This window comes from Ctenopharyngodon idella, chromosome 19 (genome assembly GCF_019924925.1).
Source record: "Ctenopharyngodon idella isolate HZGC_01 chromosome 19, HZGC01, whole genome shotgun sequence".
Taxonomy (NCBI): domain Eukaryota; kingdom Metazoa; phylum Chordata; class Actinopteri; order Cypriniformes; family Xenocyprididae; genus Ctenopharyngodon; species Ctenopharyngodon idella.
The window spans coordinates 31,935,269-31,952,356 of record NC_067238.1 but is presented as its reverse complement, the minus strand read 5'-3'; the positions used below and the strand labels follow the sequence as shown (position 1 = coordinate 31,952,356).

At 31.4% G+C, this 17,088-nt stretch overlaps 1 protein-coding gene across 1 annotated transcript in view; it reads left to right on the top strand.

The window, feature by feature from the left end:
* Window positions 1-17,088, top strand: part of angpt1 (angiopoietin 1) — a 70,714-nt gene that overhangs the window by 34,233 nt on the left and 19,393 nt on the right. The window contains exons 4-6 of the mRNA XM_051873135.1: window positions 1,839-2,080; window positions 9,797-9,924; window positions 11,662-11,763. Coding sequence (XP_051729095.1) covers window positions 1,839-2,080; window positions 9,797-9,924; window positions 11,662-11,763 — 472 coding nt within the window. The remainder of the gene's footprint in view (window positions 1-1,838; window positions 2,081-9,796; window positions 9,925-11,661; window positions 11,764-17,088) is intronic.

The window sequence follows — 17,088 nt, the reverse complement described above, 5'->3', positions numbered from 1 at the left end:
TAGTGTAAATACCATCTATCGCTATCTGCACTTAGTGTAAATACCATCTAGCGCTATTTGCATTTCATGTAAATAGCATCTATCGTTATCTGCACTTAGTGTAAATAGCATCTATCGCTATCTGCACTTAGTGTAAATAGCATCTATCGCTATCTGCACTTAGTGTAAATAGCATCTATCGCTATCTGCACTTAGTGTAAATAGCATCTATCGCTATCTGCACTTAGTGTAAATAGCATCTGTCGGTATTTGCATTTTGTGTAAATAGCATCTATCGCTATCTGCACTTCGTGTAAAAGCATCTATCGCTATTTGCATTTCATGTAAATAGCATCTATCGCTATCTGCACTTAGTGTAAATAGCATCTATCGCTATCTGCACTTAGTGTAAATACCATCTATCGCTATCTGCACTTAGTGTAAATAGCATCTATCGCTATCTGCACTTAGTGTAAATAGCATCTATCGCTATCTGCACTTAGTGTAAATACCATCTATCGCTATCTGCACTTAGTGTAAATACCATCTAGCGCTATTTGCATTTCATGTAAATAGCATCTATCGTTATCTGCACTTAGTGTAAATAGCATCTATCGCTATCTGCACTTAGTGTAAATAGCATCTATCGCTATCTGCACTTAGTGTAAATAGCATCTATCGCTATCTGCACTTTGTGTAAATAGCATCTATCGCTATTTGCATTTCGTGTAAATAGCATCTATCGCTATCTGCACTTAGTGTAAATAGCATCTGTCGGTATTTGCATTTTGTGTAAATAGCAATATATCGCTATTTGCATTTCATGTAAATAGCATCTATCGCTATTTGCATTTCATGTAAATAGCATCTATTGCTATCTGCACTTAGTGTAAATAGCATCTATCGCTATTTGCATTTCATGTAAACAGCATCTATCGCTATCTGCACTTAGAGTAAACAGCATCTATCGCTATCTGCACTTCGTGTAAATAGCATCTATCGCTATTTGCATTTCATGTAAATAGCATCTTTCGCTATCTGCACTTAGTGTAAATAGCATCTGTCGCTATTTGCATTTCATGTAAATAGCATCTATCGCTATCTGCACTTAGTGTAAATAGCATCTATCGCTATCTGCACTTAGTGTAAATAGCATCTATCGCTATCTGTACTTAATGTAAATAGCATTTATTGCTATCTACACTGTAAACAGCATCTATCGCTTTTCGCACTTAGTGTAAATAGCATCTATCGCTATCTGCACTTAGTGTAAATAGCATCTATCGCTATTTGCATTTCATGTAAATAGCATCTATCGCTATCTGCACTTAGTGTAAATAGCATCTATCGCTATCTGCACTTAGTGTAAATAGCATCTATCGCTATCTGTACTTAATGTAAATAGCATTTATTGCTATCTACACTGTAAACAGCATCTATCGCTTTTCGCACTTAGTGTAAATAGCATCTATCGCTATCTGCACTTAGTGTAAATAGCATCTATCGCTATCTGTACTTAATGTAAATAGCATTTATTGCTATCTACACTGTAAACAGCATCTATCGCTTTTCGCACTTAGTGTAAATAACATCTATCGCTATTTACACTTTGTGTAAACAGCATCTCTCGCTATTTGCACTTAGAGTAAATAGCATCTATCGCTACACCTTTTTCCTCCTCAAAGTGTGTGTGTGTATATATATATACTGTAGCCACCACAGTCTAAAAAAATGACTTTCCCATAGTAATCCCCATAGTTTAATGGCTTTATAGTAGTTACAATAATTGCAGTAACAGTGTTATTTTGGCTATATTTATGGTATCACGGCATACATTTTATTACAACACTGGTGCGCAGGTTTCTGGAGGTGAAGATGCAGGAGATGGAGGACAGGCACCGGGAGGAGCTGGAGGCCGTGCGGGAGGAGAAGGTCAGTCTGCAGGCGCTGGTCAGCAGACAGAGCGCAGTGATCCGGGAGCTGGAGGCTCAGCTGACCCGAGCCAGCGGGAACAGCAGCGCCCTGCAGAGACAACAGCAGGACCTGATGGACACTGTACGCAACCTGCTCAGCCTCTGTGCCAAGGATGGAGGCACCGCATGTAAGCACACATCACTCGCTGATTTATTCATGGAGAGAAAGTCCTAGCTGTGGACCTGCATGTGGCCCAGGAACCAGGTGCATGTTATTATTACAGAAATACATTTTACTCATTAATTCATTGTTAGGGCAGGATTATATTTGGTGCTAAGTTTATTTATTTATTTGGTCAAGATGTGGCCCTGTATTCATAAATTCATAAATACTTCAGGTTCATATGAATTCATATAAATTCATCATTAAATACACCTTTGTTTGTTTGTTTGTTTGATTGTTTGTTTGTTTATTTGGTCAGGATTTGGCTGTGGTTCAGAAATGTTTGTTTGTTTGTTTGTTTGATCGATCAGGATTTAGTCTTGGGCTCATATGAAATAATATATAAATTCATAATTACATACTCATTTTAGTTAGTCAGGATTTTATTTGGGGTTCAGAAATGTGCTTATATTTGGGATTTGGCCCCAGATTCAAATTAAGTCATATGTAAATTCATTAATAAATGTCATATGAAATCATATATAAATTCATAATTACATACTCATTTTAGTTCATCAGGATTTGGCCTGGGTTTGTTTGTTTGTTTGTTTGTTTGTTTGTTTGTTTGGTCAGTATTTGGTCTTGGGCTCATATGAAATCATATATAAATTCATAGTTACATATTTATTTAGTCAGGATTTGGCCTTGGGTTCATATGTTTGTTTGTTTGTTTGTTTGTTTGTTAGGTCAGGATTTAGTCTTGGACTCATGAATTCATATATAAATTCATATTTGAATACTTTAATTAATAATATATATATATATATATTTGTTCATTCATTCACCTTTTGCAAGCAAATTTATTTAATTTAATTGATATTTTAATCAATTATTTATTTATTTTTGGGTCAGATATTATTTCCCCTCATGTGTCACCAAGCAATCCAGGACAAAACAAAACAGAAACTGTTTAAAGCACACGTCAAACCGGAAGTGAAACAAAACTAAAACTGAAACAGGCAGAACAGGGAATTTTAAGATAGAAACAGTGTGTTCCACAAACGTTATCAATGAGAAAAGCTTCTTCCTGGTGGGTGTAAATTGTGTTGTTTTCTGGTTAAACGTCACGTTTTGGCAGACAGTGCTGTGAACCTCAACGGATGCGGCTTATCACGCTTCAGCACACGGCCTGTGGTTAACAGTCGACTGAGATGTCAAACAGCCCCTGATTGAGTTACAGGCCGGAGCTACCGCAGCCCCAGCGCAGTGATCTGGGATCGGCCATTTCCTACCAACGCTCATGGTTGCCTTCACACCAGCAGGAGTCAGTGTCCTGAACTCATTACCCTCGACCCTCACTGCAGCCCCAGCATGGCCTCTCGGCCCCACGTCTCTGTGGTCACAGAAAATTTACCTTAAACGTCTGAGACGGGACTGCGCAGGTCATGCAGGCGACTCGAGCTCCAGAGCTTCCGTCTGCTGTGAAGGAGCCATAAGCGACTATTCTACCGGTTGCGTGCTATGCTTTCATTTCACACAGGAACACATGCTTGTTGGAAAAACGTTCCTGATATTACATTGCATTTACATATTTTGCGACACTTTCAAAGTGGAGCTACAGTAAAAAACGTGTTCAGTTTCATCCAAAACTGATGATCGTGAATCTGGCAACGTTTTATTACATTGGTTTTTGTGTGTATCGTGGCAGTTGAGAAATGAAATGTCCGTTGACTGCTAAAGGTTAATGCTCTATCACGTTTGAAATAATGTACAATCTACAATATCTAAACATTCTTAAATCAAGACACACACACACACACACACAGGGCTCTCTTGGATCTAAACATTCACATTTGTCCATCAGCCAGTTACAGTAAATGAGAGGCCATGTTTGAATCCAGCCTGGTTTTGATCTGTTCCGTACAGTCGGGTTGATTTAGAGGCTCAATTGAGCGTATAAAACACAGTTTAGGTTCACTGTGGTTTGGCGTAATGGTAACGGGACACATAACATGATTTCTTTAACAAGCAAGCAAATATAATTGTGCACACAAGTACACATTACCAAACAAATGATGATAAATGGAGATTTTAAATAGCCCTTTGTTGCAGTGTCCAGCTCCAGTGTGCTGTAGAGGTCATTGCTCTGACCTCCGGCTGAATTACTCAAACTTAATGGCTCCTGCGGGATGGCCCGTCCGGATAGGTGGCAAGGAAGGCTCCGCAGGTCCATTAGATTGCCTGTCTGCAATCATGACTCCACTAAATTTACGAAACAATGTTCTAGTGAATCTCTAAACTTTCTTTTTGAGGAGAAAAAGAAGAGAGAGCATCGTTTATCATGCTGCTTTTCTCATTTAAACATTAAAAAAAGACATTGTAAAGACATGTATAAATATTTATCAAAATTATATAAATAAAAATTAAATTAAATTAAAATAAAATTTATATATATATATATATATATATATATATATATTAAAGTTAAAATTAAAATTACAATTAAAAATGAATATAAAATTAAAATAAAATATATATATAATTTTTTTTTTTTTATATATATATATATATAAAATAAAGTTACGAATTATATATTAATGCCATGAGCGTCAAAACAAGAGATTCAATGGTTTTAAAACATTGAAAATCATTTTTGATGTTGCCATATTGCAGTGAGTTCATAATTGCAATTGCATAATGCAATAATTGCACTATTAAGGGTTATTATGAAAAATATAACTTTTGCATCATTAGATTGCATTGTTAGATGTAACTGTTCTCCTCTTTGGATGGCTGTAATAAATCTCTAGTTGCTAATTATTTTTTACTCAGTGGCATCAATCATTTTTAGTGAGCAAAATATTGTTTTCTGTCTAAAAAGCACTGACTGTGACTCAGCGCTGAATGTAAATATAAATTGATTTTTTGGGTTTATGCTCATATTATGATTAAAATGGTTTATGGCTTAGGAAATATATATACTCATTACTGAGCTGATGCTCATTATTCTCACGGCCTCTCTGTGCGTTTGAAAGAATCAGACTTTCTTCAGTCTTCAGTAGTTGTGTGCGGTTGAGTTTTGGTTTTGCCAACACGCCGCTCTGGGATTTCAGTTCAAACTCTATTTTGAGTCAGCGAGTGTGTGGAGGATCCTGATTTATAAAATCTCTCTACTTGGATGTTCTTTTCACATAAACTCGTTCCAAATAAAAGTCCCAACTGAACCACCAAGAATTTAAATGTAAATAAATATTGTGGAGATAATTTCATGAGCCAGGACACAAGCTGTTTAATAGCTCCATTCACCGCAGTTTAGCCGAGATTTACATGTAAAGCTGCTCCTCCTGAGCGTCCAGACGCTGTCAGATGTCCCTGTTCTGAAAACCTCTCAGTATAATTCTCAGCATCAGATAGAGCAAACTCCAAATTCAACAGAAGAGAAAGCTTCAGGATTTCAAAATATCCCGTAAATCGTTACAATAACTTTGATTAATCATGATGAGGTTTTTTTTTGTTTTGTTTTGTTTTAATGTGCAATAAAAGCATTAGGTTTTTATTTTATAATTTTTTTTATTATTATTATTTATTTATTTTATCTTATTTTAATCATTATATTTCCCCTTTATATTTATATAAATGTGCAATAATAAGAATTAGATTTTTTTATTTATTATTATTTATTAAAATATTTTTTTCCCATATATTTTTTCAATGTACAGTAATAATGTTACAATATTAATCTTATCGTTAGTCATATTGTATTATATTTTTATCATATATTTATTCAAATATGCAATAATAAGCATTAGGATTTTATTTATTTATTTATTGTTAAATTTATTTATTTTTATATTTATTTATTTATTTATTTATTTATTTATTTATTTATTTAATCTTATTGTTAATCATATTGTATTATATTTTTCAAAGTGTCTGAATAATTTTTGGTTCAAATTTTTATCAGTTTTACTGGTAGTCCACTGTATGAAGAATTTTTGGGTATAATATGTCACAGTTTACTTTATTTTGCTATCCTCACTTACATAAATGAACTATAGTGTCCTGAACCCACTGGTAAAATATATCAAAAATATCAAAAATGTCTGAATAATTTTTGTCTGAAAGATTTCTATTTTAAATAAATGCTGATATTTTTTAACTTTTTATTCATCAAAGAATCCTGAAAAAGTATCACAGGTTATAAAATAATATTAAGCAGCACAACTGTTTCCAACATTGATGATAAATCATCATATTAGAATGATTTCTGAAGGATCATGTGACACTGAAGACTGGAGTAATGATGCTGAAAATTCAGCTTTGATCACAGGAATAAATTATATTTTAAAGCATATTAAAATAGAAAACCATAATTTTAAATTGTAATAATATTTCACAATATTATAGTTTTTTCTATATTTATTATGAAATAAATGCAGCCTTAACGAGCATAAGAGACTTCGTTCAAAAACATTAAAAATAGTAATGTTTCCAAACTTATATATATGTTTGGAAAAATACAGTATGGTTACAATAACATTAAATAAATTAATAAATTAATATTAAATTATAAAAAAAATTTATATATATATATATATATATATATATATATATATATATATATAAATGGGCTTTATTTATTTCTATTATTAATATTATTTGTTTATTTTATCTTATTGTTAATCATATTGTATTATATTTTCCACATGTGCAATAATAATAATTACACAATTTATTAATTTAATCATGATGATATAAATCTACAGTAAATAGGCTTTATTTTCTCTCATTAGCGTTGCTCGTGCTCTCTCTCTCTCTCTCTCTGGTCATAAGCAGTAAATCGTCGTCTGACACAGCTGGGCTTTTGTTGTGTTAGACGCTGCGGTGAGAAACTCCCCTCCGTTAGCCCGTCACAGCGGGAGATCTTGTCACTGACACTCAATCCTTTACCGAAGCGGCAGGAATAATATCCCTAAACGAAGGGTTGCCCGGCCGAGCCCTCCGTCCCGCGACAGGGATCAAAGTTCTGCCTAAACAGCCCTGACACGTCTCTCTTAGCGGTGACATCTCCTGCTCTTAAAGAGTCCCAACAGAAACAACAATAGTGTGAAAACCGAGCTGCAGTCTTTAGCAGCGAGAGAAAAAAAGCAGAGGGGAATCGGAAGGAATTTCCTTCTATAACTGGGACACGGTGGGTAAATATAAACCACTTGTTATAACAGGAACTTGAAATTTATAGCTTGTAGTATTTTGTCCGCAGACTCTTGCTTGGTTTCAAAATATTGGCGGTGTAATTGTCTGCAGATGGAAAGAGACGCAGCTGTCGGAGTCGAGCCGAGGAGATCAGCGCTTTGATTAAAACACTTTCACACTCGGAAGAACGTCAGTCACTGGAAGAAGATTATGTTGATAACACACCAAAGAACTTGCTGAACTTTTTAATCTCTAAATAATTCTGACCAGATTTGAAATATTGCATGAAAACCGATACGATATTTTGAATTTGCCAATTCCATTAACTCAGGAAGACTGAGAGTGTTTGTTTTTGAAAACTTATTCCACAGCGTACAATATTTTACAACATTAATATTTTCTGCTATGCTTACATATTTCGAGTTGTTTGAATGGAAACAGATATTAGATACAGACAGTTTATACACATCCCTCCATGACAGAAGCTGAAGAAATAAATACTCACTGTCAATCAAAATTATGCATTCATAAATAAGCCTCTTCTATATATATATAGTTTGGAAAGGTTTGGACATATAACTGTTTTTAATGGTTTTTAAAGAAGTCTCTTCTGCTCATCAAGCCTGTGTTTATTTGAATAAAAATACAGAAAAAAAACAGTAAAATTGTGAAATATTATTACAATTTAAAATAATGGTTTTCTATTTTAATATACTTTAAAATATAATTTATTTCTGTGATCAAAGCTGAATTTTCAGCATCATTACTCCAGTCTTCAGTGTCACATGATCCTTCAGAAATCATTCTGATATGATGATTTATTATCAACGTTGGAAACAGTTATGCTGCTTAATATCTTTATAAAATCTTTTATGAAAGAAATTAATACTTTTATTCAGCAAGGATGTGTTAAACTGATAAAAAGTGATATTAAAGACTTATATTGTCAAAAAAGATTTCTATATTAAATAAATGCTGTTCTTCTGAACTTTTTATTCATCCGTGAATCTTGAAAAAAGTATTACTGTTTCCAACTTTGAGCAGCAAATCATCATATCAGAATGATTTCTGAAGGATCATGTGACACTGAAGACTGGAGTAATGATGCTGAAAATTCAGCTTTGATCACAGGAATAAATTATATTTTAAAGTATATTAAAATAGAAAACCATTATTTTAAATTGTAATAATATTTCACAGTTTTACTGTTTTTTTTTCTGTATTTTTATTCAAATAAACACAGGCTTGATGAGCAGAAGAGACTTCTTTAAAAAACATTAAAAACAGTTATATGTCCAAACCTTTCCAAACTATATATATATAGAAGAGGCTTCACAGGATATAAATTATATTTTAAAGTATAAGAATATAAATAATTTTTATATATAAGAATATATATATATATATACATATATATATATATATGTGTGTGTGTGTGTGTGTTTGTTTTAATGTAAATAAAGGGAATGTAATCACAACCTTGACCATTTTATTTTATTATATATATTTTATTTTATTTTATTATTATTATTATTATTATTTTTTTTTTTTTACCATTTCATTTTATTATCTTTTTTTTTTTTTTTTTTACTTTAAATAGAAGTGAATGTAATCACAACATTGGCTGCATTTTATTTTGTTTTGTTTTGTTTTGTTTTGTTTTATTTTATTTTATTTTATTTTATTTTATTTTATTTTGTTTTATTTTGTTTTGTTTTGTTTTGTTTTGTTTATTTTTTATTATTTTATTTCTTTTATTTTATTAGCATTTTATTTTATTTTATTTTTTATTATTTTATTTATTTTATATTTATTTTAAATAGAAGCGAATGTAATCACAACCTCAGCTGCATTTTATTTTATTTTATTTTATTTTATTTTATTTTATTTTATTTTATTTTATTTTATTTTATTTTTTATCATTTTATTTTATTATTTGCATTTGTTTTATGTCTTTTTTTATATTTTAAATTGAAGTGAATGTAATCACAATCTTAACTCTATGTATATGTTTATGTTTGATAAAAATACTTATTTTAGAAGAAAATTTCAGACAGTGCTTAGAGGCCTTTGCATCCAAAGTCTTCATATATACATATATATATATATATATATATGTGTGTGTGTGTGTGTGTGTGTGTGTGTGTGTGTGTGTGTACTGGATGACTTTTATGAGTTGCTTCTGGTCCAGATCCATAACATTCCCTCTTAAACCCTCTTTTATTACATTCACGGAGGTTGGTGTAAATTATTCCTCTCAGCTCTTGATGAATATCTGTCACCTGAGGTTTTGAGGAGTTTGTTCAAATATCATTAGTCTGAATTACTGCTGTCTTGTTGAAGTGGACGTCACGTGTTTGTCATGTTCTGTTTGGCTGAATACGATGTTCATGCTGAGCGAGAGAGCGAGTGAAACTGTTTTATTTGTTCACTGCAGATCCACAGACACTTTCTGATGAGTGTGTACCAATATAAACAGCTGGATTTATTATTTCTCTGCTCGTTTATATTTTTGCTGTTTCTAACATGGTTTTCTGTGTGTATTTAGTGGTGCCAAACAGCACAAAGCAAGCTGACGAGGAGAGGAAGTTTCGGGACTGTGCCGACCTCTATCAAGCGGGTTTCCAGAAAAATGGAGTTTACACGATCAACGTTAGCCCACAGGAGACGAGGAAGGTAGGAATTCTGTTTTCAGGTCAGCTAGGAATAATACAGTGTCATAAACCTTTGCAAGATCCAATTTTGTATTAATACAAGATGTAATGGCTCTGTTTCAGTCGAGACTCACACTGAGTGAGGAGTCAGGGTGTGAGATGGGTCTGTAATCTCTGGATTTAACTGGTTTTGTTCTCTCAATCACACTCTATCATACTCTACTGTCCTCTACTGTATTGTGTTTGGCACACAAAAAAGACAACACAGAAGTCACATAAAAGTCATATCTGTATAAGATCATGTAAATGTCATAAAAAGTCATGTGTTAAAAAAAAATACATCACAAAATTGCACAGGATCACACAGTAAAGAATTCTATATATTTAGTTTTCATTATTTGCATTTTGAATTTTTTTTTTTTTTTTTTTTACTGCTATTTTATTTAAAATATAAGTGAATGTAATAACAACCTTGTGCTGCATTTTATTTCTTTATATTTTTTTTTACGTCTTTTTTTTTTAAAATATATATACACACACAGACACACACATATGTATGTATGTATATATATATATATATATATAGTTTTGTTTTATTTTGTTTATTTTATTTATTTATTCGTTCATTTATTTTATCATTTTATTTTATTATTTGCATTTTGCATTTGTTTTATGTTTTTTTAAGTAGAAGTGAATGTAATCACAACCTTAGCTGCATTTTATTTTATTTTATTTTAATTTATTTTATTTTATTTTATTTTATTTTATTTTATTTTATTTTATTTTATTTTATTTTATTTTATTTTATTTTATTTTATTTTATTTTATTTTATTTTATGCATTTTGCATTTGTTTTACATCTTTTTTATTTTATTTTAAATAGAAGTGAATGTAATCACAACCTTAGCTGCATTTTATTTTATTTTTTCTTTTCTTTTCTTTTCTTTTCTTTTCTTTTCTTTTCTTTTCTTTTCTTTTCTTTTCCTTTCTTTTCTTTTCTTTTCTTTTTTATTATTTGCATTTTACATTTGTTTTACTTCTGTTTTATTTTATTTTAAATAGAAGTGAAAGTAATCATAACCTTATTTTGCATTTTAATTTAATTTAATTTATTTAGTTTTTAATTTTTAATTTTTATTATTATTATTATTATTATTATTATTGAATTTTGCATTTGTTTTACTGCTTTTTATTTTGTATTATTTGAATGATTTTTGTATTATTATTTTTATTTTATTTTCTTGCTATCAGAACAGACCTACGGCCAATTTTTAATTGACGTTGAGAGCTTCTTCTTCCTTATATATAACAGAGAGGAATAATCCACACACATAACAGGTGCTCTCTAAGGGTCAGGTGAGGTAGAACTGCACATTTTTCCATCTTTTCCAGTGTGAATGTGTGTGAAAGGCTGCATCAGTGCATGTATAAATGTGCCCCTGAAAATCTGGTTTCGGTGTTTCTCCAGCCGGTGATACTGCTTTAATTGCAGCCAGGTTGGTCAGTGTGTGTTCAGCTGTGTGTGTGTGTGTGTGAGGTGACTGTGCTCGATTACAGCCAGCTCTGATCTCAGACCTGCTGCTCGACCTCTCCGCTAATCACTGTTTGGAGAAGTCTCTAAACTAATGGGGATATCTGGTGTTGTTATAAGGATATGCAGATCCATAAGGTCAAGATAAATGGCTTGTGGTATTTCCGTCCTTACACACGTGTGTGTGTGTGTGTGTGTGTGTGTGTGTGTGTGTCTGTCTCTGAACAGGTGTACTGCAACATGGAGTCTGCGGGCGGAGGCTGGACCGTCATCCAAAGACGTGAAGATGGCAGCGTGGACTTCCAGAGAACATGGAAGGAATATAAAATGGTACGTACAGCCAGAATCTTCCCACTGACCTCTGGTGGACACGATCTTCATCTCTCTCTCTCGATATATCTCCTCTGTTCATCTGTCTCTGATTAACTCTGTAACCATGGCAGCAGCAGGAAACAGATGAGTCAGATGAGATTACGGGATTCTCCCTCGCCTTGAGGATGATAGTTTGCATTAGACATACAGTCATTGTTACAGTCAGTGGGAAACATAAGCATTATAAAATCCACAAGTCGAAGCTAAAGTGAGACGTCAGCGCTGGCTTTGAAACGAAACACTCATTATTTCGACACTCAAACTAACTTTCAGACATGACGCGGTATTCCTTTCCATATACGCTATACGGATTGACCGAACTCGTTCATTAGTTTACAGCTGTGTAGGTTTACATACAAGTCAATCACTCATCCTGCGTCGCTGTTTCACTGCTTTTTTTTCATTTGTTTTACTGCTTTTTAATTTTATTTTCTCCATATTTGACCCAAACATGGAGTGTAGCTGCATTTTAATTTAATTTAATTTAATTTGTCTTTCTTTCTTTCTTTCTTTCTTTCTTTCTTTCTTTCTTTAAATAGAAGTGAACGTAATCACAACCTTAGCTGCATTTTAATTATTTATTTGTTTGTTTGTTTGTTTGTTTTGCGTTTGTTTTAATGCTTTTATCATTTATTTTAAATAGAATTGAATGTAATCACAACCTTAGCTGCATTTTATTTTATTTTATTTTATTTTATTTTATTTTATTTTATTTTATTTTATTTTATTTTATTTATTTTATTTTGTTTTGTTTTATTCTATTTTATTTTATTTGCGTTTATTAATTTGCATTTATTTTACCACTTTTATCATTTATTTTAAACAGAAGTGAAAGTAATCACAACCTTAGCTGCATTTTATTTTATTTTATTTTATTTTATTTTATTTTATTTTATTTTATTTTATTTTATTTTATTTTATTTTATTTTATTTTATTTTATTTATTTTATTTTTTGTTTTATTCTATTTTATTTTATTTGCATTTATTAATTTGCATTTATTTTACCGCTTTTATCATTTATTTTAAACAGAAGTGAAAGTAATCACAACCTTAGCTGCATTTTATTTTATTTTATTTTATTTTATTTTATTTTATTTTATTTTATTTTATTTTATTTTATTTTATTTTATTTTATTTTTTGTTTTATTCTATTTTATTTTATTTGCATTTATTAATTTGCATTTATTTTACCGCTTTTATCATTTATTTTAAACAGAAGTGAAAGTAATCACAACCTTAGCTGCATTTTATTTTATTTTATTTTATTTTATTTTATTTGCATTTATTTTGCCGCTTTTATCATTTATTTTAAACAGAAGTGAAAGTAATCACAACCTTAGCTGCATTTTATTTTATTTTATTTTATTTTATTTTATTTTATTTTATTTGCATTTATTTTACCGCTTTTATAATTTATTTTAAACAAAAGTGAAAGTAATCACAACATTAACTGCATTTTATTTCATTTTATTTTATTTCATTTTATTTGCATTTATTAATTTGCATTTTTTATTTTTATTTTGTTTTATTTTATTTAGTAATTTTATGTGCTTTTGTCATTTTTATAAATTTTTTAATTAAATTTTAGTCATTTTAAAACTTCAACTAAAAAATTAAAAATGTTGCCTTGACAACTAAGTGAAGTTTTTCATCTAATATATCAATGTTATTTTATGTCAGCTTTATTTCAATTAACAAAAATGATTTTTAATAGTTGTAGTTTTAGCTAACAGTAACAGCACTGCTGTGGTCATTCTGAAATGCCGACGCTCGAGCCTGTTATAAATGACCTCCAGAACTTCCTGACACCTGATAGCTAACAAACAGAACATAAACATCATGCAAATTAAATTTGCAACTCTATACTGAGAGCTGAAGCTGATGCAGTGCTGGAACTGTAAAGCTCAAAACTGCTCATTCCAAGCAGAAAGATCACAACATTCATCTGTGTCGGACTGTATTGAGTTAAGAATAGCAACATGTTCAACGCTCAAGCAAATAAAAGAAGTACCGAGAGACTAAATTCCCCTTCCCTCAAAATAACACACGTTGATTGACTGGATCTGAGACCGCTGGCTGATGACGCTCCTCTTCTTTTAATATTCGATGTGATGAATTACAGCATGTTTTAATCAGTCATGTCTTTGACCTGGACCTGTCTGAGGTTTATAGAAGCATAAAGTCAGCAGTGAATCTAATTTTTAGTCGTTTCGCTCCTCACTAAAGCTTTTATTTGTATTTCCTCATTCCCTGGTTTGGATCAAATGAAATATTGGAATAATTCGCCTCTCCTCGTTGGAGAATCCACTGCAGCCAATCACTATCAGCTCCATCGACGCTTCTTTTTCTCTTTCCCCAAACAGTTTCCCAAAGGAAGTTGGGAGAAACTCTTCATCAGAATGGAATCAGATATTTAGACTATGGAAACAATTGTTCCAAGGTTTTGGCAGTGTTAATCCGACTTCAGGAGAGGCTTTGAATGTCTGTTACAGGAATGATTCATAGCAGCGAGTGAGTTGTTGAGACAGCGATGTTGTGCTCTAAACCACACACCCAAGAGAAGTTTTACAGTATAAAATATCAACTGTTCCTCTACATTACTCATGATGTTCACAGACTGTAAGGAATGATGCGGTCTGTGTGTGTGAAACGCTCTCGTGCCGGGAAAGCACTTCCATGGGGAAACGGAAAAAGCTTACGGAAAAACAGCCGTCAAGTTTGTGGAGGGTAGATCCTCACAGTGTCTCATATTTACTGCTCATCAATCACCTGATCCCATGAGCCAGACATTAATAAGTGAGAGGAAGGGCTGTAATGCAATATGAGTCGCATCATAGAAAACTTCATTTTAGTTTCATAACATGTCTGTTAATGGAAATAGAGATGAAATTAAATAAAATATAAATATTAAGTAAATACATTTTTATATGTATTTGCATTTTGCCTTTGGTTTACAGCTTTTTTTTTAAATTATTTTAAATAGAAGTGAAGGTAATCACAACCTTTATTTTATTTTTATATTCATTGCATTTTATTTTTTTTTATATTTATATTTTATTTATATAGCACTAAAATTATGAACTGGAAATATATAAAAATACAAAAAGTAAACCTAAAGCTGAAATAAAAAATAAATTAAACCTAAATGTTAACTTAAAAAAATATAGTTAAATGATAACCACATAACCGAATCAAACTAATATTAACATGAAAGATAAAAATATAAAAATAAAAGCTATAAAATAAAATTATTGTGCGACATAATTTTTTTTATCCATTCTGTCATGCAAAGAAATTATGAACACATGCAAAAACAAGAGAACCAACAAAATAATAATAACTGATTATGTTGTAGTCAATATTTGCTTCTTCCTGTCAGCTTTTAGTTTTTTTATGCAAATAATTTTTATTCTATTTTATTTTATTTGCATTTATTAATTTGCATTTATTTTGCCACTTTTATCATTTATTTTAAACAGAAGTGAAAATAATCACAACCTTAGCTGCATTTTATTTTATTTTATTTTATTTTATTTTATTTTATTTTATTTTATTTTATTTTATTTTATTTTATTTTATTTTATTTTATTTTATTTTATTTTATTTTATTTTATTTATTTTACCGCTTTTATAATTTATTTTAAACAGAAGTGAAAGTAATCACAACATTAACTGCATTTTATTTTATTTTATTTCATTTTATTTGCATTTATTAATATTTATTGCATTTATTATATTTATATTTTATTTATATAGCACTAAAATTATGACCTGGAAATAAATAAAAATACAAAAAGTAAACCTAAAGCTGAAATAAAAAATAAATTAAACCTAAATGTTAACTTAAAAAAAAAATAGTTTTTTTATGCAAATAATTTGTATGCATTTATTTGCCAAATAATTTAGTAAGATAAACACCTTAACCAAGTTTTGTGTTTTGTTCTTCCCTCATAATTCAAAATATTTAAAAATATAAAATATTTTCCTCTCATTTTGATGGTTTAATTGAACTTGTATGGTCATTAAACACAAATATCCCCTCTGGACGTCACTTTTGGACACTGCTGTAGATTGTTGAATTATTTAACCCTGTGATACGGTATAGACAGCATATTTTCCTTCAAGTTTTCATTTATTTCTCATCCAGTAATACGTTGTTTTTGAGTCGCATAACCTTGTTTTTCCACTTTCCAGACTCTCGTTCAGGGAAACCTCTGCTGAAACTGCTCTATTAAACACATTCCCTGTTTCTTCTACATCATGACAGTTTCACAGAAATATTGATGTTGCCGTATGACAGTGCTCTACCGCAGTGAAAATACCTTCTATTGTTTCCATATGGCAGATCTGAACTGGAGCGGCTCTAATGCTTTCACTCCTTCAGAATGTTTAGAGATACTAACATCAATTCTATTACATTCATTCATTTATTTAGAAGTGCTGACCATAATACAATTCCATCCATCATCTATCTATCTATCTATCTATCTATCTATCTATCTATCCATGCATCCATCCATTCGTCCATCCATCTGTCCATCTATTCATCTGTCCATCCATCCATCCATGCATCCATGCATCCATCCATTCATCCATCCATCCATCTATCCATCTATCCATCCATCATCCATCCACCCATCCATCCATCCATCCATCCATCCATCCGTCCGTCCATCCATCCGTCCATCCATCCATGCATCCATCCATCCATGCATCCATCCATCCATCCGTCCGTCCGTCCATCCATCCGTCCATCCATCCATCCATCCATCCATCCATCCGTCCATCCGTCCGTCCGTCCGTCCGTCCATCCATCCATCCGTCCGTCCATCCATCCATCCATTCATCTGTCCATCCATCCATCCATCCATCCTTTTATAATTTCCTCATTGGAAATTTATTTATTCATTTATTTGTCTATTTTATTTATTTATTTATTTATTTATCGTTTTTTATTTTTGTTATTAGAGCAAAAAACAAATGGGGAGAAACATGCGGGAGAAACAGAATTTGTGCCATTCAGGGTTAAATAATATGTGATGGGATGCGTATGTTAAAATCCATCCATTGCCTTTATTGTAAATGTGTTCGTTTGGCTGCAGCAGGGAGGAATGCAGAGAAAGCTAATTACAGATGTTCCTCATTACAGATTTGTATTCATACTTGGTAATGTTTCTGTTACGCTGCACTGTAATTATTACTGTCAGCACCTGCACTGCATTATGACATGTTTCAGAAGCCTTTCTCCAGCTGTTTAGAGCTGAATGGATCCATTACACACA